At 38.5% G+C, this 24,219-nt stretch overlaps 1 protein-coding gene and 1 long non-coding RNA gene across 7 annotated transcripts in view; one reads left to right on the top strand and one right to left on the bottom strand.

Moving 5' to 3' along the window:
* Positions 1-24,219, top strand: part of ADGRL2 (adhesion G protein-coupled receptor L2) — a 155,733-nt gene that overhangs the window by 65,064 nt on the left and 66,450 nt on the right. For all 6 annotated transcript variants that reach the window (XM_053984946.1, XM_053984944.1, XM_053984945.1 and 3 more), the window contains exon 3: positions 19,630-19,843. In XM_053984946.1, coding sequence (XP_053840921.1) covers positions 19,630-19,843 — 214 coding nt within the window. The remainder of the gene's footprint in view (positions 1-19,629; positions 19,844-24,219) is intronic.
* On the bottom strand, positions 18,249-19,740 carry LOC128811359 (uncharacterized). Its single transcript, XR_008438324.1, has 2 exons — positions 19,651-19,740; positions 18,249-18,501 (listed from the first exon to the last, which is right to left on the bottom strand). It is a non-coding gene; the product is annotated as an uncharacterized LOC128811359 (long non-coding RNA).

Genomic DNA, 24,219 nt, shown 5'->3' with positions numbered 1-24,219 from the left:
AGCACCAGATACTACCCTAATATCTTTGTAAACTGATCTTACAGTTTAATTCAGCATCATAAAACCCCAGCCAGAGAAATGTCTGCTTGCCCTTATATGGACACCTATCATAGCAATAATTTGCTTATGCTTTTCTTTCTGGAAGACTAATGTGCCTTGGTTCCTATCAAAAATAAATCAATTTCCTGTGAAAACTGGCGTAAATCAGATTGTTTCCTCATGTTTTTGCAGTGTTTGTCAGAGTTGCTGTTAGCTGTAGCTCAGTATTGTCTCCTGATGAATTGTAGCAGTGGCTGAACAAAACAATATTAATCTGTTTTTGTTAATCCTGTTTTGTAATTAAATACATCTTTCATATAAATCCTGTTAAGATTTGAATGAAAGGGGATTTATGGAAACATGACTTGCTTTTTGTAAGATAGTTTTAGGATTATGAAATGAACACTGGGAAAAAGAAAACTTTGACTTGCTCACAGAGTAAAAGATTTTCTCTTTGTTATTTTTGCTTTGCTGGTGCTATGAAAAAAAATATAATAAGAGCATTCAAGCTGGGTTGCCTGTGGTTTAACTCTAATTCCATAGGCTGCACACTCTTTCTCCCCAAAATCCCCACAGCAAGTGACCTTGTCAAACAAAAGTGTGGAATAATGGGAGGCAGCCCAGGGACTGTGGCTCATTTACAAGCAGCTGTTTGCTACTGTCAGAACAAAGGCAAATCAAAGTTGCATTAACGGGGTATGACAGGCACAGTGAGCAACTCCCCAACAATGTTCATCCTCTCGTGTTGTTCTGGTTATAATATTGGTTTGCCTGAAGGAGAAAATAGTCATAAGGTCAAGTCAGACATCTATGTTTGCAAAGCCTTTCAAAACTGCACACATTATTCAGCTTATCAACTATTGATGTTTTTTAACAGAATTAACATAACAGCAAATAAATGCATATTTATGTGCATGCTTGGCTTTTTGTAGGAGTATTAGAGCCATGTAGAGAATTAACAATTGTATCTTCACAGCAAGTTTGTAGTCTTGTCTGGCCTCTTGTCTGATTTGGCCAATCCAAGAACCAAGGCAATTGTAGATAATGAGGCTTTTGAACATCTGCATGGCATCCTAGCAAGTTTAGAGGATCACTGTCTTCTGAATAGCTTCTGTAGTTTTCTGCTTTATTAGAAAGCATTTTCTCTGTACCTTGCAAAATACCACTAGATTGTCTTACCTCATGGTAAAGAAATTACATAAATTATGTACAACCTTCCTTGAATTTCTATTAAAAGTGTGCTCTGGATCCTGAGAAACATCGTGTGCAAGGTCTTTTTGACTTAATTGAAGCCTGGCAATGTGGGGCTACTGGAAACTGGACACTGAAAAAGAGCACAGGAAATTTCTTATGGAATAGTGGAATATTTTAGAGAAAAAGATCCAGAATCTAGCCTATGAGTGAGCAGTACTCTCTAGCCACAACTGAATGGAATAGGCAGTAGGTGAGGTTTTAGCCATGTGAATGAGCCTGTTGCATAACTTGAGCCTGTACTGCTCAACCCAGTCTGTCATCCAAAATTAGGATGAATCAGTTAGACTGTCTAAGAACATGTCTGAGAGAGGCTTGGGAAGAAATGAAATTCAAACTGAAAGGACAGGAGAATTGCTGGACCTAAACTTTATAACAAGGCACACAATAGGCAGCACATTTCTTAGTGTTTATTGTACCTCATGTAGGGTGATAAAGGCTGAAGGCAAAGTGACTTTTAACAGTCCCCAAAGTGCAGTATTCCCTGAGAAATACAGTTTAAAGTGCCTTACTGCCATTATGAAATTTATAAATAAAAATAAGGAAAGCAGTAAGACTTGCACATTTATTGGGCAAATGGATATGACTACTATGTCATTAATAGCTGATCAAAAAGATCTATTTATTCCATAAAACAGCGAGAAACTGTCTTTTATATTTAGCAAGTGTTTTGCTTCTGGTATAAATTCCTAAATTGCTTGATTGTTTTTTTTTTATAGGGAGAGAGAGACTAGGAGGAGGAACAAGAGAAAAAAATGCTTTTAAAGTAAAATATAGTGCAGCTTTAAGGCAACTGTGGAGTACATTTTGGTAAGGGCGTTTGACATCTGCTATATTTCACAATTCAGATATGATAAACTCATTTAGAATTTAACAATCTGAAGTGTAGTTACTTTATTTTCAGCCTAATTTGCAGTTTAGTTAGGCATGTTGAGGAGGTACAGATGTGAATAATGTGGATAAAGGCCAACTAAGATGCAGCCAGTGTTATCTCCTAACCCTTAGAGACAGTGTGCTTGAATTCTAAATATTAAGGGTAAAACTTTCAAAAGTGCAGTGGCTTGCATGCATACCAAGTTGTACTGACAACATCTTTTAAAGTGCTAACATGAATGTGAATTTAATTTAATTTATTCTCACAAACTTGCAGTTCTAGCTGTATGTGTTATAGTATCATGTACAGGTGCCAGCCAAGATTACGGCTCCATTGAGCTCTACTCATCCAAAAAGTTCTATATTTATCAGCATGGAGAGCTTGTCGAGTTTCCTTTCACTGCCGTTATCAACTGTTTTGAAATATTCAAAACCTTAGAGTGATACTGAAAACTTACCCAGTGTCCAAAGCACATTGTGTGTTTTGAAGTGAGAAATAGAACTGTACTTGTAAAGTGTGCTTGCATTTAGCTTAACACTCAAAATAGAAGAACACAATTTGCATAGGAAATTTGGTAATACTGATTTATTTCTTGGAAAGGTTCAGATTTCTTATACTGCTCTAGATGCCATAAAATGTACAGCAGTTTTATATCATCATCTTATAGTCAGTATATTTAACAATAATTTAAGAAAAGGAGAATAAATTTTGTTGTTAATCAATCTGTTAAACTTACATGTCAATATCCTAAATTCCTTTCAGTTAATGGTCCTACTCTTTCTGGGAAAGGAGGACATTTTGTGCACTGCTTTGCTTGAATAGTGCTAAGAGACTAGCAGATGGTCACTTTCCAACTGGTTTCCCTTGAAAAAAAGAAATTAAAATATTATAGCGCCGGGGAGAGATGTTGTAATGTGTCCCTTTCAAATTAACAGGTCGTTTTTTCCTACTATTTTATGATTGTAAAATAGCTCAATGTCACATAAAAGGTTAAAAGCTGGAGTAAATGGCATCATGGGAAATTTGAAATAAATAGGGTCTCATATGGTTTATGGCTCTATACTTGAACACACAAGGAATATATTTCTTTCCTTGAAAAGGCATTCTGTAAGAGCTTACCATGTTAGTATGAATTGTGGGCACAGCAGATTCTCTTTCAAGTACTTATAATTCACAAGTTAATTTTTTTGTATGTTTGTTTACTAAAGCACACCTTTCTAAGGCTACTTGTTCAAAATGTTGGCTAGCCTAAGAAAAAATGTAGTATTTTCAGAAAAAAATAAGGAAGCCAAGATTCCAGTTCATTGAATTATTCTGCAGGTGTCTTAGTGGTTACTTTTCATAAAGCACAGACCTTCAGAACTGATCAAGTTTTAGACTCCAAACTGTCAGGTATTTCATATTAGTGCCAAATTTGTTTTTTTGTGGTAAAACTGCCTCCACTCTGATGTTCTTCAGTGTCCTAGTTCCAGCAGCCCTACTGAGCAAGGCTTGAACAAATTTAGCTCCTTTGTCTGCTCCACTGGCTGGTTAATTGCTATGCAGGTGAAGAAAGATGATGGGAAAGCCTCATAAAGCTTCTCACTAGCTCCTGAGGTGAGAGAACCCTTATTTTGTCTTCTGATATGCCATCACCTGTGGCTGTTCCAGACTTGGTGTCCAAAGGCTAACAGGAATTGCCTAAAACAGAACTTTAAAAATTGAAGGGTTTCCAATTTATAAGTCTGTAGGATTGTCATGACAATGAGAAACACTTTGTCTTTCAAAACCTTTAGTAGCCTTTAAAATTATCAGTCTTGTGCAGCTAGGATGTTTTTATATTGAATCTGATACCAAGACAATTTTTGTTTTCAGCTGGGGTTGTGAACTGTATCTAATTGTGTCAGGTACCTGGGAGGAGAAGAACCAGGACCAGGGAAAGAAAGGAGTCAGTGGAACACTGTCCTGCACACAGAGCTTTTTCCTCAAGTTAATGTTTTGTAACTTTCACAAAGGGGAATACTATGGTTAGCTGTTTTGGAATACTATGGTTAGCTGTTTTGGAATACTATGGTTAGCTGTTTTGGAGTTTCAGTCTCGTCTTACTCTCCCAGAAAGAGGCCTATAAATAAGTTGCCTATAAATAACCATCACAACTAGTTTGTTTCAGAGTGCCTTTAATTTTTTATTCCTCTTTTAGTTTCATTCCTTTTTGCTAATGTAGTTGGTACTCTGTGAGGACATGCAGGACACATTGCCTGTATTCCTTCATAGAGGAATGTCTGTGGTAATGGCAAAAAGAGGGTGTTTAGATAGGTGATGAAGCCTGGAGATAGAATTTCTCTAAAAGTAGCTTAGGCCAATTACAATTAATAACCATTTTCATAACTACAGCAGGAGACAATTGTGGATGTTTCAGCATCCACAGGGACATACAGGGACATATTAAGATTGCGTTTGAGTTCAGAATTGTTCAGAAACTGCTTATCTACAGCTTAGTGCTACCACACCCAACTGCAGCAAGCAAGCAGTGCTCACAGGCAGTGCTCAGCCCCGCGCTGCCCTGCAGCACTGCTCCGGAGTGTTTGAAGACCAGGCAGTGAGCTGAAGTTTGCAGAAGCACAGGAGCAGCATCCCACTGCTCATCCCACCTCTGCCTGGTGCAGGCTGGCACAGACAGAGGTGGGATGCCCTTGGTTCCCACAGCTACAGCCTCTGTTTCAGTTCATACGGTGTGAGTAGCAGGTTGGATTCAGAAGAAGAGCCAGTAATGCTCTACAAAAACTCCCCTTATAATACCAAAGCTTATTGAAGTCCAGAATTTAGTGTTATAGAGGATAAGAGGTTTGAAAGCTTTTGTTCAAAATTGCAGGAGTCTAAGCAAAAAGGTGAAGACAAAAGATAGTGGATAGAATACTGCTCAGAGGACATAAAAATTCTAAAGAATTGACAAATCAAATTGGCCACCTGGAAGATTGTTCAGAGGAGAAATATCAGCTTATTATGGCTTCCTACCAACAGAAGAAACAGAGGTATTTTTTTCACAGTTGATTATGATGGAGCAGGTCCTGGGTAATATTGAACTCCCTTTTCCAACATCATGTGTCACTGGGAAAGCCAGTGACACCATTCTTTGAAACTTGAAGTATGTGAAACTCTTGGATGATAAAAACAGATTGTCACAGAGATGTTTAGCCCTAAAGGTTCAAGATCAGTGAAATTTAGCAAGAGACATAAAAATAAACCGGTTTCTGTTATTGTGCTCAGGAATCCAGACTAATTTTTCAAATAAGAATGAAATAGTAGTAACAGTGTGCCATAGTAAATTATCTGTAAATCAGCTACAGGCCTGTTTTTCTTCTGATGGATGTACATGTGTACTTTGCAAATGAATGTATTTATATTCAAATGGCTCAATCTTTTACTTTTGTGTTATCTTTTCGGATGGAAACTTTTATTATCTTTTTTTTTTTTTTTAGTAAGGCAATCAAGTTTCAGAGGCATATACAGTCATACAGAAAGTAATGCGCATTATTGTAATTGGTTGTAACTAATCCATAATTGTACCTTTTTAACTGGGATGACAACTAGAGGGGCTTCAGTTCTTAAATTATGTAGGAATAATTCTTCCTATATGTGATTTAAGTTTTATAGCTGTAAGAAGCATTTGGATTAAAGACTATTTTGAGCATATAAGAAGAGGCGGAATGCACTTCAGCCTGAATTATCTCATGATAATCTGCAACCATTAACTGTTTTGGAACAAAGGTCAAAATTGAATTCAAGCTCTCTTAGCTACCAAATACCAGCATTGTATTTCCTTGAAAGAAAAATATGGAAGAGATTTGGACTGGGTTTGGAGGAGAGTTTAGTTTGCTTTGATTGAGCCTGCTGTGGAACAAACATTTGTTGCTTTTATGCACTGCATGTCTACAGATCTGTTGAACAAAAGATTTTACCGATGTCTTTAGTTAATGTTTGAATAGTTGTATATTACAGCAGAAAATCTGTATCACACCATATGTTTTGCTGAGATGTTTGGTTTATCTACCAACTTAACAAAAAAACATGCCAGTTGCTAGAGTCAATAAAACTAAGTAGCCATCTCTGAGTAGTAGCTGAGCAGACAGATGAAAATGCTGTCAGCACACCCCTTTCAGTAAAAAATGGAAAAAAAAAAAATTAGTAAATTACCTTTACCCAAATGGGGTGTCAAGATGAAGTTCTGGAATTATGCAGTGAGTATCCCCAGTGTCCCATTGAAACTTGGATCCTGAGCTGAATCTCTTACATTCTTTATATACTGAAAGAAATGAAGATCATTAGAATGGTGTACAGCAAAGGATTAAAATCACAAGGTTGAATCAGTCCTACTACTTTTAACATGTTTTGCTAACATTAAATTTATAAAAATATATTAAAGGGAATGGTTTTAGTAGGTGTTGCTTGGAACAGATTAGGAATGAAAAGAAGATACAACCATTGGTAAAATAGCAAGGAACCAGTCAACTAGTTGCAGAAGATTCAAAGAAGAATATACAGGAAATTTTGCTGGTAGTTTTTTTCTCTCTGTAGTTCTTAAATGGAGATTTTTATGGGTTTTTTTTGTTCTCACAATTCTTCCCTCTGTCTCTAGATATTCTTTTCCTTAAAGTAAACTGGGAACATAATGTACTTGCCTGTTGTTCCTCCTATTTCCTTACTTTGAAGATACTTCCTCTAAAATCTGCTTCAGGATTTCTTGAAGGATGAGATAGAGACACTAATATAGTTATCCTCCTTTTTTGGCCTTCCTGATGTTGAAGCACTGAGAATTGCTTATGCTCAAAGTTTGGTGCTTGTCCAGTGGCCATGTGTGATTACACCAGAAACAGAAGGAAAAAACAAGTTTGGATATGTTTATAGAAGCTAATTATCATCTCAGAGGAGAAAGACAATGATGCATTGAGCTATCTGAATGACTTGGCATGGAGTCAATTTTTAATCTATTTTGTTGTGCTTTTGAAAGCATATTTGTCTTGTACTTCCCTTTCCCTCTTCGTCTCTTTCATAAGCATCTTACATGTCCATGAGTGAAACGAATGGCTGATTCCTGCTTCCAGAAGTGCTTAAGGGAGTAGGAGCACAGGGGAACTGGAAATACCTGGGGCTTTTGACAGGCTGTGATAACCAGGCTGAAGATGTTAGCACCAGTAAATTAGGAATGCCTTCCTAGTAAACACAGCTGCTGTGGCATTGCAGTGCCTCGATGAAGCTGGCTGTCCCGTGTGTCAGTGAGGAGCTGTTGGGGCTGTGCTGGAGCTCACTGGTCCGTCCCTGTCCCCGTCTGCAGGCGGGGGGCGGATGGCGCCGAGCGCCGCCGTGTGCGGCCCCGCTCCGGTGAACCCCAGCTCTGCCTGAGGAATAGAAAAGCCACTCTCTCCGTCTCTGACCAGAATGCATGATAAGGCTTGATGTCAAAAAGGGCAAGATTGGGCTCACAGCAATTATGGCAGAGGCATACTGGTTTCCTTGACAACCAGATTGAAGATTCTTTGTGATTTATTATTTACTACTTCAAACTCTCATTCTCTGATTTAATTAGGGAGAAGGATTTCCATAAGTCCCCTCCCTTCCAAATTTAAATACCCCCACATTATTGCTACGACCAGCTACACCTATCCCACGTTGATGTGGCTCTAAACCAGCTACAAATTTGTCTCTGTGTTTAGCATTTGGAATATTGGGCAGGTTGCTCAGACAGTAGATAACTGAAATTCAGTGGATGTTATGTTGGGTGGTGACTTGTTAATCTGCACTTTACCAGCAGGAATACTAGACCTCCTAACCTTCTCTCCCCACCCAGTTTTTCAAGGGACTGCAACAAGTGATACTTTTCAATTGTTCTTATAGCTATGGGAAAGATAAAATAGCTGCAAGTGTCAGTTTCCCTTGCTCGGGCAATTCACATTATTTTCTCCTTGAAGGCTTTATTAGCAATACATCAGCCACTGTTGTGTAAACAAAGAGTGTATTTTGATACTTGGGAGCTTTTTCTACTACCAGTTGGATAGCTATTTGAAAAGGAAAATATCTCCTAAATTGTGGCTAAATTTGGGGAGTACAATAATCTGTTCTAACTTGAGATGTATTTCAAATATGTGTTTCCCATGTTTATAAAGCATTGACTGAATAGTGATCTTCAGTGCCTGTTCTAAATTTAGTAATTCAGAATAGAAGTCTGAACACAATAATATAAATAATACAGATTTTTATTCAAATGTCACTGGCAAATTTGTATCATTATACATCAAGATTGAAATTGGGTCCTCCAAAGGGCATTTTTTCTCAAAGTACTTTCCTGGGTTGCGTATTTTTTATTTCGTATTCAGCATGAGGACTCTGCTGCATTTAATAAAATAAAATGAAGGTCACAGAAGATCACTGGTTCTCCCATAATGTGTTCCAGTAGATGACTGGAAAAAAGGTAGTGTTTGAAATGCATTGAAGATCCTCTGTGCAGACTATGTAGAAAACTTGTGTCATTTTTTAATTATAGGGAGGACTTCTTATTTTAATTGTGTTTATTTCACTGCATACAGTCTTTCAGCTGTACCACTCCAGTTTTAATTTCAAAAGTGTATACGCATTTTAGCATCTCCACCTCAGGGAGTTCCTGAAGTGAGTCAATAGGTGTTGCTCTTCCCGTGGTGGGCTGAACATGAAGCTCACTGAGTCAATAAAAAGACTTACAGTGACCTAAACACTCTTTGTGTCAAGTTCTGGCTCACTCATGCACCAGTGCCCCATTAGGCTGTTGAGGGAGCCTGGCTGCTGAGGGAAGATGCTTCTTTAAAATGGAGTAGTCTAATGAAGCTCATTAATGCATTTTTCATTAGAACAAGAATATTGAGTATCCAGGTTAAATTCTAAAGAATCTGTCCTGCACTCACTGAGGTTAATGACAAAGCTCCCAATGATATTAGTGATGCAGGATGAGAACTTAATTGAGGTAATTAAGATTCTGCTTACCTAAAAATCCCTATTATTTTCAAGTAGGTAAAATATTACAAAATTGCTACTATGAAGAGTTGTATAATGTTGGATCTCAACACATCCTTCAGAGGTGACAGCAATTCAGTGGGAGATAATACTATTTCTGTATTTTGCATTTGATTCATAAAGTGCCCTCATAGTCTTCTGGAGGCTTGTGTATGTGAAAACTGTTGTGGAAAATGGGGTTCCTTTTGGTTTTGGAGCTCAAACATTGCCTTTATTGAATATTTAAAGTGGGCTACACATTGCTGAGTCCCAGTAAGGATTTGGAGGTCAAATTCCAAAGTGGCAGCAATAGAAAAGGCACTGCAGTATTACTATGGCATTGTATAAGTTGCAGAGAATAGTTGAATTAAATGCAACTCACTTTGCAGTACTGCAGATTTACTAAAGTCACTGTTTGGACTAAAAGAAATGCTGTTTGCTCACTGAGTAGAATAGATAGGATATCCAGCTGTAGTGCCTTCCAGGGAGTCTAAAGCCTCTGTTATAAATGATTGTGTCAGGATGCCTAATTTAAATAGTTACCCTAACACCTGCTCATTCCTGCCGCCTTTGGACACCCCTAACCTTCTCCTTCCCTCCTTGGCATCCCCGGCAGATTAACAATTCCCTCCTCAATTACGCTGCCATAATGGCCACTTTGATCATGCTCTGAGCTCGATATGGAAATTACCTTGATTAAGAGCACTCGCCGCTGCAGAAGGCGGCGGCAGCAGCAGCGCAGAGAGGCGGGCGAGCGGAGCGCCCTGGGTGCGCGCAGCTCCGGGCGGCCGGGCGCTGGGCGCTGTGAGCCCTGCAGCGGCCCCCCTGCCTGCCAGGAGCCCGTCTGTGCCCCTCACTGATGGATCAGGAGAGCACCGTGCTTTCGGGAGCGAAGCGTCGGTTTAGGTGGGGTGGAAAAAAAGCGGAGCAATCAGATCTTCTGTACTTCACAGCTGTCTCCTGAGATACTTGCTTTAAATACGTGGGGAAAGATTTTTTTAAAAAGAAAACTCTGGCCTGGGATAGCGAAGCACCATGCAGGTTAATTACTGAGAAAATTATCTTTCACATCTGTAGTAATGGTGCAGCACTTCTATCTTGCTGGTTTTGAGTTTATATTTGAGCACCTAAGAGCGATTTTTTTCCTGGGTGTGGTGCAGAGCTTTCCTAGCCCTTGTCTTCATTGTGGGTTGCATTAAGATCAATGCAGAGCTTTGGAAACACAGTCTTTCAGCTATTAGATGTGTGCTTCTAAGTTGAAGTAATCAGCAAATGCAAAGTTTTCCTTTTTGTGTTGTGCTACAGTGTCTGTTCATCCCTCTTGTTACTTTCTAATATAAATAGTATTAAATATGGAACTCTTACACACAGTTATGGAAAATTGCTTAGTTACTGTCTGAGTATTCAGAGATTTCAGGGATCCTGATTTTTCATTTATTTCATTTGAACCTTCATTAGCTGGTTCTCTAAAAGCTGAGAGCATTCTTGCCATACACATTGTGACGGTTGGTGAGGAAGACACAAATTCCAGGACTGAAAACTAGAATTCAAACTCAGAAGCCCTGAATTTGAGTCCAAGTGGAATTTAACTATCCTGTCTCTTTATCTCCCTTGTCTTTCATGTTTGCAATGAGGCATATGGATACGCAGTTCCTCTATAGGTGATTAACAGCAGTTTGACAGGTGGAAAAGGTGCCTGTTTCATTTATTTACTCTGGAAATGGGACCTGCTGCCCAGGGAGCATGTCAGAACGGCATATATTCCTTAGGAGTATTTTAATTACCTCGTTGTTTACAAAAAATGAAATAGTTTTCCTTTCTTTATGCAATTTATTATTCAGAAGATGCTCTTAGGTATGTAGAATTATTTCATGATTCACAGAATGTGACAGAACCTTAAGTATATTGTAAAAACTGTGTGGTACATCCCTCTCCTCTGTATAACAGTATTTTAAAAATCCACAAGTATTTCATAGAGGGTAAGGTCAGGAAGAAAACCTTTCACTCTGACAGTTATTTTCCAAGATTGCATGTTACTCTTGTCTCGTAGCTACTTATGGGAACATTTAAAGTGACAGCACATTTACCTTTAAGTACATTCATCACATAGCTCTTCTTGTTTTCAAAAGGTATGACTGTATATTCTGATTTGATCTGCAGGATCCCTGCCTTTATGTTTCCAAGGGTTCTACTTTCTACCCCTGAGTTCTCGGCAATGTTTCCGGAGCTGTACTTACAAGAAGGGGGTTGCTGTGCAAATAGCATGCATGCTCATTAGCACTCTTTAAGCAGCTTGCCATCATTAAAATTAAGCACATAACTTTTCCACTATAATTTATACTGTGACAGTTGACTCCATCCCATAATTTTACTGAAACAAAAGAGAGTATATGAACTCTTATATTGTTTCTTGATTCCATTTCTAATGTACATATAATTCTGTTTGAAAACAAGAAAATGCCCCATTTTTAAGTTTGCAGTTGTAATCTCAAATATTGCCATGTGGTAGCAATTGTACAATAATTAAATCTGTAATTTTTTTAGCATTAGGGCTGGATTGTTATTTTAAACTCTGGCAATTGTAGAATAATATTTTAAATGAGCCAGAATTTTCAGGTATCTTAGTGAGATTAAATGTGTTACTTTCTTACATAGGTTAGGGTATAGCCTGCTGAGAAGGTGATGTACACAGGACACTAAGGGTTATTATTAGCACCCAGCATGTCACCTGCTGGGATGATTTGGCTTTCACCAATGCACATATTCCCAAGGAAATGATACATCTCTGCATGGCTTCTATCAGCCTCTGACGTGACAAGGCTTTGGGTTTCTTAACGATGGCAAGAAAATAGTTCTTTTGTCAGCTGCCACTCTGAATACTGATGATGGAAATTCCCCTTTCTTCCTCTTCCTCTGCCCCTCCTTAACACATGGCTTCCAATCAAAAAATGATTGCAATAACTGGAAATACAAATTGTTGTCAAGATACACTTTTTTAGAAAATAAAAGAATATTTATTTTTATTCTGCTACCAGTATCCTGTGCAGAGGAAATAATTCAATGGGAAATCCTGTTGATACAACATTTCTGACACATCAGCCTTTGTGTGTCTTACCTCCCTTTTTAAAAGGTTGTTTCTGATTCAGAAGCTTCTCCTTCCTGACAGGTGGTGTGCTCAGAGAGTTCACAGTAGGTAAACTGGAGATAACCTTCAGAGGGCAGGTTTACAAAGACCATGGGACTTACTTGCCTAGAGAAATTTTGAAGATGCAGTGTATTTAATGGCAAGAAACAAAAGGGTAGAGTGCTTTTTGTGAGCTGGCAGAGGATCAAGTGTGTATGATGTGAAGGAAAAAAGGAAAGAGATTCTTGCAGCCTGAGAACAGACATCTGGCTGGCAAAAGAAAAGAAATATCATTGGCAGATGAATACTGTTTTAAACTGGGATAATTTTAGATCAAGAGGGCAAAGTTTTGCTCTCATGCATACAGCTCCACCGAAAGGGATGGGAAAGGTGCATGCATATGAGAGTACAATGTGGTGCTGAGTGAGAACTGAAGAACACGTATTTTTACATTAGATATTTAGACTTTCATGTTTAGATCACATGGTTTGCATCTGCCATATGTAGGCATTGCTAAAATGCTGCCAGGAACCAGGCTCTGGTTTGGTGACTTTCATTAAAGGAGTTAGTGGTTTCTCTCCAGTTTCAGTGTGGCTGGATTCAAAGTGCAGAAGCCCATTTTCACAGTTTAGAATTAATTAGCACTCTAATGGCAGCCTCAGCAGGCAGGTGAAGGATTAAATGGGCATGAAGACCAAACTATCTTTCAAAGTAGGGTCGAGGTATATTGGGCTGATGTGGGGATGTGTGCATGGTTGCAGTCTGGCTGTTCTTGTTCCAGGTGACTGAAGGACTGTGGTCTACAGGTCTGTCAGTGTAGCACTCATCCCTGTCCTCTGTTCTCTCCTGCTATTAAAGTGCACACACTCTCCCCACACACACCCAAACCCTAACAAAAACACAATCAAAAAAACCCTTTAATTCTGTTGGCTCAGAGAGACACATTCTTGCCCTTCTGAATGAGGGGTGAGAGCTGTTTGGGAGAATTTAAATGAGATCCTTGCCAGCAGTACACGGGAAGGATCGACGCTGTTAGATTAAAAGGCTGAGAGCTGCTGCTCATTTTAGGTTTTGCTGAATCATTTAACAAGGTGCAGAAAGTAGGTAAGCCCTGACTCCTTTTTTTTTTTGCTGAAGAGAGCCTCACAGGGTTATATTTGAGAATTGCATGGAGACTGAAAACATAGAAGGAAAATTGTAGTGAACCTGGAAGGCAGGACCCATTCTGGTGTGAGTCAGAGGGTGTAACTGGCTTCTCTTCTGAATCTCATTAAGCAGACATATGTACTTTATGTTTATGTATACTGAATATTAAGTATATAATTACAGAAAATGACATGCAGTTTTAATTTTGCTGCTCACACTGAATCTTGAAAAGCATTAAAACTTGTCAAGGATTATTAAAATTTTAATTTTTTAAAAGGCTAAATCATGTTCAAATAAAATGTAAAAAAATACTATAAAAAGCCTTCACTAGTTACTTCATATTTCTAAAAGCTTTTATTGATAGGAATTCATATTCCATTTTTTAAGTGACAGGCTTCCAGATTTTAGTTATGCAATTGAAATATGAAATGTCTGAGAAGCAAAATTCTAGAAACCAGTGTTAAGAATCTCCCCTCACAGCTTATTTATTCAGTGAAGAAGTTGCCTGGCTTCAGTGTAATTTAAATGGTCAAGTCTGTTCTTTAGGACTCTGTGCCTCTTTGTTGAAGTTCACATAATGAGATACTTTTATGTACTTTGTTTTGAGATAATCCCATTTTTATGAATGAGTTTAAGAAAATGAGGGAGGTGTCTCTTAGTAGAAAATAGTTTTCCTTTACTAAAAAATCCCTCTTCTCCCGATGTCTGCTCCATTCAGCATCTTAATTGACAAGAAGGAGTATATACATAAAATGGCAGAGAATCCAGCTGTAGGAGGATATTTTTGAAATGATCACTTCCTGCCTAATTTGACCCCGACTGAACAGTGGGGTTTTGTGTGCTGGGCTGCAGCACAGGCTGGCTGGGCACGGCTGCTGGGTTTCCCTGAAAGAGGAGCTGAGTGCTGTGAACTCCAGACCTCTGTGCACTGTCAGAAGCTCTTACTGTGCCAATGTAATCTTTTAATAGACATGCTTGCCAGAATGACTTTTTCCTTCAAAGATAGAATGAGAAAGCACACTTGTCATTTAAATTGCCTCTGCCTTTTGTAGTAGTTAGTAGCGTTCTGTTGACCAGGGTTGGATAATATTAAAGCTGTTTAACAAAATAACATGCTTGTCTGTGTGAAATATATACAGTGCTGAGAGACAGGGAGAAGTCTCCCTTGACAGAGTTCATGAGATTCTTTAGAAACTGCAGGATGCTGAGACTTGTCTGAGGAATTACAAAAGCTTTGAGTCGCCCCTGTTGAGCATTTGCATGATTTTCAGATGGCAAAGTGTGTTCAGCTGTCTTCGTGCACCCTCCCGTGTGTGCATGCATGCACTTCAGTGGAGAGGGAGAGGATTCTCAGCACACTTTTCATTGGGCTTTGCATTTGTTAAACATATATTATTGAAATGCTGCCCAGGACACATCACTTCATCTTGTGTAGAACTTAAATCATCATGTTGCATGATATGGTAAAATAAAAGAGATTGTGAAAGAGACAACTGTAAACATTCTGTTTGAAAAGATGTGCTCTTTTCAAAAGACCTTTCTGTTACAGCCAAATAACACAAGAAGCAATATTTCCTTGCTCACAGAGACATATATATCTATTTCTGCAGAGATTTGTTTTGGATTCTTAGTTCTCCCAGTATCTTCATTCTTTGAAATAATTTTATACTTCCATGTTGACTTTCTCTGTGCTTTAAGTTTTAATCAAAGGTTCCTTGCTTCTGATGTCGAGTACTGATGTTAGCCTGTTTACATTCCACTGTTTTTCCTCTGTATTCGATGAGCATTCAAATGTGGTGGTGCCTTTTTACTTTTATCTACCAAACTTAGCACACTCTCTTATTATTGACAGCTCAAAAAGATGGTATGCTAGTGGGCAGGATGCTGTGAATTATTAACTTTTCTTTGCACTTTGACAAATTTAGGTTATCTTTGTAAAGAGAAATAGATTCTCTGAAGGAACCAAGTCAGTGGAATTGTAAATAAGTATTTGCAAACTTAAAATCTTTTAGCCAAATTTGAATTTACCACATTTCCGAAACATGATTCTGAATTACAGTTCTTGTATAGGACTTGTACTTTTCCTTTCATAGACTAAAATATCAGAGGAGAGGTTTTTATTGTGATTTTTCCTTTCACTTTGTCTTTCTTATATGAATTGATCAATAAAGAATTAAAGAATGTATATTGCCACTAAACATCCCCTCTACCTTTTTTTCTTAGAAATGAGATTTCACAAAAGCAGTTTATTTGCTCCTTTCAATAAAGAGCCTGCACTCAACTAATTTGTGAGCAGATAAAATGTGCAGGAAACATATGTTTGCCAGGAAGCTTTTCTATAATCAAAACGGTCAGCAGGACAGAAAAAAAATGTTTTGTTTCTTTTTCTCATTAGGTATTAATCTTCTTCCATTAAAAAGAAAAAAAATTTAAAATTGGCATACAACACTGATTAATATCCACAAGCATGAGTGAATCAGAGACAGCATATGTTGCGTTAGGGAATAGACACTTATTTGAGTTAATGTTTAGGTTGTGCTGGAAGTCCCAGCCCAGGCACCAGCAAGGCCTTTGCAGTCGGAGCATTTTGGGCGGCAGACAGCAGGAGCGGTGTCATCCAGGGCACAGTTTGCCTCGAAGCAATTAGCAGGAGGAGGAGGAATGTTGATTTCAGCTGCCGGAGGACAGCCAAACAAAGTAGGTTCGTTCGAGGTTCCGTAAGGCAAGCAGCAGGTTTAATACAGCTTGGTTAAGAAAATACTCATGCGGAATTGCATTGGAGATACAAAGTTACTGGTGACAACAGTAATTATTGACAGAGCCACATACTTACGTCTAAAAAACTCTGGAATGATGCTGAAGCATTCAGATGCCGGTTGTTCACACTTCCATCCTGTGGCAGTGCATCTGTTTATCGGGAATTATCTCCTGAATGTAAATGAATTTCAGTCCTAAGTCATTGCACCTGTTGCCAAGAGGTATTTATTCCAATCACTTGCCTAAAGCGCAGGGAGTTATTGCTTGACGTTTTATGGCTCCAAAAAAAAAAAAAAGCTGTCGTTTCAAAATCATTTGTTCAGAGAGGAGAAAATGGAGCAAAACAGTTCATTTTATCCTAAGCACTGCTATTTGGCAGTATTCACATTTGCACGGCACAAAGCTGCAATATTGATTTTTCGCTTACAGGGCCTCCCACAAGTTCTTTCTTCGATTGTCAGGATTGCAAGATGGATTGAATTACACTTTGCTTGTTGATATACTTATTTTTTCTTTGGTGATAGGAAAAGATTACAAATAAAGCTTCAGCATAAAGATCATAGCAGCCCTGCTAGTGGACTTCGAATTTATTTATTTTATTTAGTTAAAATTCTTTCTGCACCACAGAGATTCCTTACAGCAGCATTCCCACCTAAAACACACTGCATTGTTTTGCTTTATTGCTTGCTGCTTTTGCAATGTAACACCTACGTTGCAATCTCAGGTGTGTCCCCTCTGTTGCCTGCAAAGTGATCTAACCTTGCTCTAATATTTTTAATGTTTGTCCTGATACAGAACTTCTTGCGGATGCCTGCAGGGGGAAAAACTGCAGGATAAAGCACACTCATAGTCGTTATAGCAGTTGCCATAGATGATGAAGTAAGATTTGCAGGCTGCTGATTTCTCTGTAGCAAAACTGCAGAAGTCTTGCGTTTGAATTCAGAGTATTTCCTAGCAGAAGTGGAGCTTGTGCTGCAGGATCCACAGTAAGGGTCAGTGCTGGTCCCAGGGAGCTGTGTGTGGCTTTGTCAGCCCTGGCCCCATAACTATCCTGAGCTGCTGCTGCACATGAAGCCACTGACACTTCAGCAGCTGTACCCCATGCCCCTTCCCTCCTGCCCTGGTGCAAACACCTCTTTGGACAGCTGTAGGTGCTGTTCCCCTTCTTGCTGATGGAAATTCAAAAGGTTTGGCAGGGGTGGACTCCCCCAGGCAGGCCATGGTGGTGCTGCAGGCCGTGGAATCCCAGCTGAGTGCAGGAGATACAGGCACCATTGCTGCCAGCTGGAGGGATGAGCTTCCTGGGGATGGCATTAGATTTGACAGTGACTAGCAGCATTATATTTGGTCCCCCAGTGGCTGTTGTGATGGTAATTAATCAAAGGAGTTGCTGTATTCACGTGAGGTGGGGACTCTGCATGTACCCTCCCTGTGCCCGTTTCACCCCCTCACTGAGCTGTGAGTGACTTCTGTCCTCATTGTATTAATTTGCTGCATGGGAGGAACATGGAGGGTAGTAATGTGATGGATTCCTGGTTTAGCTCTTTCCAGCTCTCAGCCCATGAGACCTCAGCAAGCCTTTAATAATAGTGTTTGTTACTGCTCATGGCATGTGCAGCCACACTGAGGGCCAGGAGTGACTCTGAGATGGAGCTTGATGCTTTCCACAGCACTACGACTCCTTCCCTTACTAACAAATACTGAAGCATACTGGCTGAGTAACAGTGCTGGTTTCCTATAGGGTGTGGTTCCACAAAATATAAAGGCAGACCTGCTCACTGGGCTTTGGCCAGCTGTTCTCCTTGTGGCTGGGCAGGTTCATGCCCAGTCAAAGACATGGTCCTCTGGGACCTCATCAGTTGCCTGCAGTAGAGGGAGGTTACCAGCCCCCCTAAGTTCATTACACACGTTGTACAAAAGCTGGTGCTGGTGCAAGGGGGAGGCAGGGATGTGCAGGTACAGGAGGGGTGGGTGGGAAGATGGGCTCTGGCTGCCAGGGAGCCACATCCTTACACTTGTGTGATCATTATAAAAAAACTTTTGCCATCTTAACAGATAATCATCTGCATAATAGTAGGAGTTTTAATACACAGAATTCAATAGAAAAAGTGATAGCCTCTGGTTCAATTTACTGTCAAGGGGTTATCTCACGTTGTTCTTGATTTTTTTAGGTATTTGCTTCCTTGCTTCTTCCAGTGCATCATACTTTTAAAGAAAAGTTTATTTTCTTTACTTTCAAAATATCACAGGGCTCCAACTTTCCCTACTTAGCAGCTATTTCTCTTTGCTGTCACAACTGGTCTCCAATAGCCTGCACAGAAATATTAATGGCCTTGTGTTACTGTATTATGAAGGCATTTTTAATAAATAGGAAGTTCTCCTGAAAATTCAGGATATACTATTTTAAAGAAATCGGTTTTTAGCACCGCCATATTGCACAGCTTGTTTTCCAAAAGTCACACAAATTTGTAAGAAACAGAAATACTGTTTAATAATAATCCATCATTAACTGTGTACAAGAAACTGTAGTATGCAGATAGTTTTATTCTGATGTAATATATTCTTTTGCATTAAAAAATGTCTCTAAAAGACTAAGCATCTGGATGAATAGCTCAACCTTGTTTTGTTTCTAAAGTATTTTGCACTGCTTCATTGGAGAAGTTACTTATTTTTAGGAATTCTATTAAGCAGAAAAAAAATGTTAAAAATTAAAATTGAATGTATTATTTTTGTGAGAGATGGGGAGGTTTTATGCAGTACACACTGTGATTTTTGGTACTGCTAATTCCTGTATTTGTTTCAAAATCCTATCTGTATGTAGTAAAATTTATGTTAAAGACACAGTAAGGGGCACTGGGGTTTAGCTAGGTGAAGTGTCAGCATGTATATTTGGATCATGTCCATGCTGAGGTCACAAAATAGCTAAGCAAAAGTAACCAGCTCTTCCTGGAGGAAAGGAGACACAAAGTAAAAAAGACTAATGAAGTTGGAAGTTGGAACTACAGCTTTGGGCTTTTTTGTGGTTGTACTGTTTTCTTTTTTAAAATCACTTCTGGAAATCCTGCCTGCTCTGCTGCTTCCCGCTTCCAGACACAGCCTGTCTGACTGTGCCCAAGGAGTGGAGCCAGAAGCAGAGAGAAAAGAGGTGGAAACTGGAACGTGCAGTGTAGCCATGCAGACAGGCACCACTGTCTGCCCTGCCCAGGATTAGAAGCAATGAAAAGGAATTTCCTCTTTTCCCAGATTAAGGACACAGCAGCCATGGTGTAGGGATGTGACAGTTCCATGAAAGATGCCTCACTTAACGTGGTACCAGGTCAAACTGTGTAAAGCTGCACTTCCTTTAGCACACGAGAGTTGGTGCTTACATGCCAGAAAAATAGTCCAATTCAGTGTATCCTTTAGGCTCAACCCCATTTTGTCCTTGTTTTTCCCCAAGGTTTCAGCCGAGCAGCTCTACCGTTTGGTTTGGTGAGGAGGGAGCTCTCCTGCGAAGGCTACTCCATCGACCTGCGGTGTCCAGGCAGCGATGTTATCATGATAGAAAGTGCGAACTACGGACGGACAGACGACAAGATCTGTGATGCTGACCCTTTCCAGATGGAGAACACAGAATGCTTCCTTCCAGATGCCTACAAAATTATGACACAAAGGTAAAAATATGCATATCGTGGTGAGGACTAATGAGGAAAAATGCCTGCATTAATACAGAGAGAGGTATATACTGTAAGAAATGTTGAATTGTGATTGCCACTTTGCTATTTAGGTTGTATTGTTTCTATCTAATAATATTTAAAGGAAATAAAAACTACCAGCTGCAATTAGAGGTTTTGGGGTTTTTTAATTCTGTAAACAAACATGAAAAAGCAGGAAGATAACTTCAGGGAGAATGAAACAATTCAGTTATTTGGAGATTCCCCATCTCCTTGTCCTTCAGGGATCAAATAGCCCTGAGAATGTTTCCAAATGGCTGCTGTATTTTTCAGTAAATGCAGAAAATCCCTGCCGTAGTTCCTAACAGTAGTTCCCTCCAATGGAAAATGTCAGAATGATTGCATGCCAGGATGATTATATGTCATTATGCATGTGTGTACGAGCATACATGTGCATATAAGTACAAGTTAGTGACAGTGCTTGACATTCAGAGAAGACAGAAGAACCAACCAAGAATCATAAAGCCATTTAGGTTGAAAAAGATTTTTAAGATCATTGAATTAGCCTGGTGCTGCCAATTCCACCTCTAAATCATGTCCCCAACTGCCAATAAAAGTATTTTTATTACAAAAGGTGCATGAGAGCTCAGATTCACAGAAAGTCCTGTGCTAAAGGCTGTCTATGGGCAGCAGTCACCTACTACTGACAACTGTGGAAATGTCAGCACAAAGAAGTCACTGGCATTGCTACTGGATTAAACTAAAAGGCTGAAAGAGTTCAGGATTGGTTGGAAGTTTTCCTCCCAGTGCCTTTTTCCTAGGGTAAGGAACCTGAACAAAAAGAGGATGGGAATAACCTGGAAGCTTTCTGGTACCTGTACACAGATGTGTCAAATGAAATAAGCAAGTTGTCCTGCCTTCCATGCTCCGTTTCCTCTGTTCTGTTTGAACATGGTAACACTTAGTAACATAGTCACCTCTTAAAAATAGCCTTCCATTTTGATTTACTGATTCACTGGAGTTGTCATGAGTGGGACTCTTATGAGTTTTATCATTTTTATGTGAATATGCAGATGTTTTCTACTTCTGTAGTCAAATATTTGGGCTGGATCTCAGCCTTCAATTTCAAATGCTGGAGGTAAATTGAGGATAGCAGGTCTTTTATTTCTTGATCTGTGTTGAACCTGTGGCTTGTTTTGTGATCAGTAAGGGAAAGGCTCCATTGCTACACTGTTAAAAAGGTAATATAAGTTCTTTAAATCATGTTTGAATTATCTTCTTGCGGTTCGAGTTCGTAGTTGTTAATTAGATCAAGCCAGATTTCCATCGAGACTGCAGCAGCAGTGTCATCATCCTCTAATCTGTCAACTCCCTTTGAAACCACCTTCAATTGCTTTTGTAAATGTAGTGCTGCTCTGTAGACTTCCTTGTTGTGTAAAATGCATGTTGTGTTTTGATCAAAGTCTTCCTTATGTTCACTGCAAATACACAGATTAGGGTAGTCAGAGACAAATGTAGAGGCACAGTCTTGCTTGAAGTGACATTAGACTGTTACTGAAAAGCTGAAATTTCAATCTTTCCCTTTCAGTTAATCAGCTGTAAATATATGATAGCAAAGTGTATTTTTGAACTTCCCCCATCTTCTACTCTTACGCTTTGTTCAACATTAAAATAAAATTATGATCACATGGAGGACATTGGTTCAGATTATCTATGCTCAAAGAGTTTTTCATTTTTGTTTGTCTGAACAAATGGCAAGGATAATTTGACACTTTGCTTTCTATTTTTGTCTGACATTTATAGCAGTTTGGAAGTTTGCTTTCATAGTTTTCTTTCTTAGATCTTGTCATTAAGTAGAAAAGATATCTCTTGTCTTGCTTATTTTTTGCCAAAATTGCTCAACTTGTGCTATATTGCAAGCATAGGAGAATGTTGCAAATTTCTTATGAAATATTAAAAGTTCTTATATGTCATTTATTTATAACTGCATCAGTGATTGTAATTTTTTGTTGTCTCAGGCAAATTGTTGTTTGGTACTCAGCACATGTCCTTGATCTGATATATAAAAGTAACACATCAGCTGTATTTTGATGGCAGCAATTGCATAGAAAAATCTAACCTGAAGGGCTATCAGGTTCATTGGTTTACCTTTTTATTTAACTGGTTAGAAGTTTTGATGACAATGAAATCTTCTCTACGTTTAGAAATAAGCAGCACTAGTTTCTATATTTCTGCTTAAATCGTGCAGTGTTTACTTTTAAGGACCTGTTTTTATCACTTCAGTCAACTGTGTTAGCACTGCATTTGACCACCATTTCATTTCGGTTTAGACATACAGTTAAATGTAGTTCTGCAGCAATTATTAAGTGCTCATTATTCATTTGCAACATTAATCCACAGCTTTTGCACAGCAACTACATCTTCTGCAATTACAAGGTGAAAACACTAGCTTAATGAGATCAATACTGTGAAATCCGAAGATTGAAAAATAAGATGAGGCTTCCAGTTTAACAAAAGCCATGTTATCACGTGCCCTGCTCCCTTTCCAGAGAATTTGAGATAGTAGCACACAGACCTTGCCAGTGTCCACTGAAGCATCAGCTCCTCTTTCTCAGAATGAGCTGCTACTTAATCTTTTCTACCTCACCCTATTCTTTCTTTTCACCAGTTCTCAAAAGATTTTTAACTTAATGTGTTCCTAGGAAGCCTGACTAGAACACTAATGACTTCATTGCTTTGCTTTTACCTCTGTAAAGTAGTTATTAAATTTTTAGTCCCTGATTGAAATAACATCCCAATTATTCCAGAATAAAGTCTTTCAGATGTGTTTAGATTCTATGTAAACTTCAGACTGGCATGGTTGAAATTAAAGCTTTGAAGAAAGAGACTAGACCTTTAGAAAATCCTTCTCCTCTTTCACACTTCTCTGATAATTAACCCCAGCGTTTGCATACCATCAATTTTGAGAGATTCTACCACATGCTGCAGTTCAGTACAGAAATAAGCTAATTTCTGGAATATTTGGTGAGCAAGTAGCATAAGTGAGTGGCAGAGGACCCATGTTTCAGGCACATTTTAGTTCTTAAAATAGTCCAACTCCTCTGTGCTCTGCTGTCCTTTAGCAGGGACAAATCTCCTCTGTTTCCTTTTCATTTAAAAAGAAATTAAATGAACAGGGAAGCAGAAGATGCAAAGCAGCCTGAGGAAATTGCTCTAGTTGCTTGCTCATAAAGTGCATTTGTGTGGCTGTAGCAGAAACTCTCGTGAAACTTTGAAGTTGATAAGGCTAATACTGCTTTTTATAGGCATGGCAGAGATTTGAAAATTAACAGCATAAAATTTACTTATGACCTCGTATTATCCATTTCTGTGGCAAGTGGATTGCAGGTGGATCTTGGGAGTTCTGTTCAAACCACCTGGGTGTTTATGAACATTTTCTGTCTCCAGTGTCTCCTATGGTCTGGACCATAGGTAAAAGAATAACAGATATTTAATAGATATTTCTAAATATGTACTTAAAATATATTTAAAATCAAAGGTCTCTTATGTTTGTAATTTTATAGTGGAATAGTAAGATGGATTTTTGCATGCTGGGACTCTTCTTTTTGAATTACAATTAAGGGCTGTTTAGTAGGAATCATTTTTTCCTAAATTTTTTGTTTAGGAGAAGTTCAGGGTTATTTGTTCTCACGATTGGATAGCGAGTTTTGTGATTCCAGGACAGTGCAATTAGAATTTTTTTAATTCACTATGTATTTAAATATATACTTGGATGGTGTGGCAGATAATAATTTAGAATGATATAATTTTAAATCTTGATAAACCCCATATTTAAAAAATGATGTCTCTGTTCCAATGTGTACACCTTATTTTTTAAGCAATTGTAGTTGCAACTATGGTTGGGGCTAGTAGAAAATTAGCATTTTGTATTTAAAGAAAATGAAGCCTATTCACTCAGAATCTATGGAATCATTTACATAGATGAAAAATTCAAACATTTACTTTTGACAGCCGAATTAATATTAAGTTCAGAAGGAAAACAGTTTCCCTTGCAATACAGGCTGAAATACTTGAATTTTTAAATAGGAACTGTATGTTCGCTGATCTGATACCGAGAGTATTGTTGTAAACACTGAAAAGAAGAAAATTCAAAATGTTTAGACTTCTTTTGCAGACTATGTAAACATTTACATTTAAAAAAAATTGTCTCATGTTTGGATATTCAGTTTATTTTGGATCTAATTTTTGATCTGCAACAGAAAGGCAGTTGCATCAGTTCTGCACTGAAATAGCCTTTAAATTCTATTTTCACCTACAATTTATAACTGTGGCTTTTGTGTACTTTACATCTTTGCTAAGCATATTTAATCAGTAAA

This window comes from Vidua macroura, chromosome 9 (assembly GCF_024509145.1).
Source record: "Vidua macroura isolate BioBank_ID:100142 chromosome 9, ASM2450914v1, whole genome shotgun sequence".
Taxonomy (NCBI): domain Eukaryota; kingdom Metazoa; phylum Chordata; class Aves; order Passeriformes; family Viduidae; genus Vidua; species Vidua macroura.
This window is presented reverse-complemented; position numbering and strand designations above follow the sequence as displayed.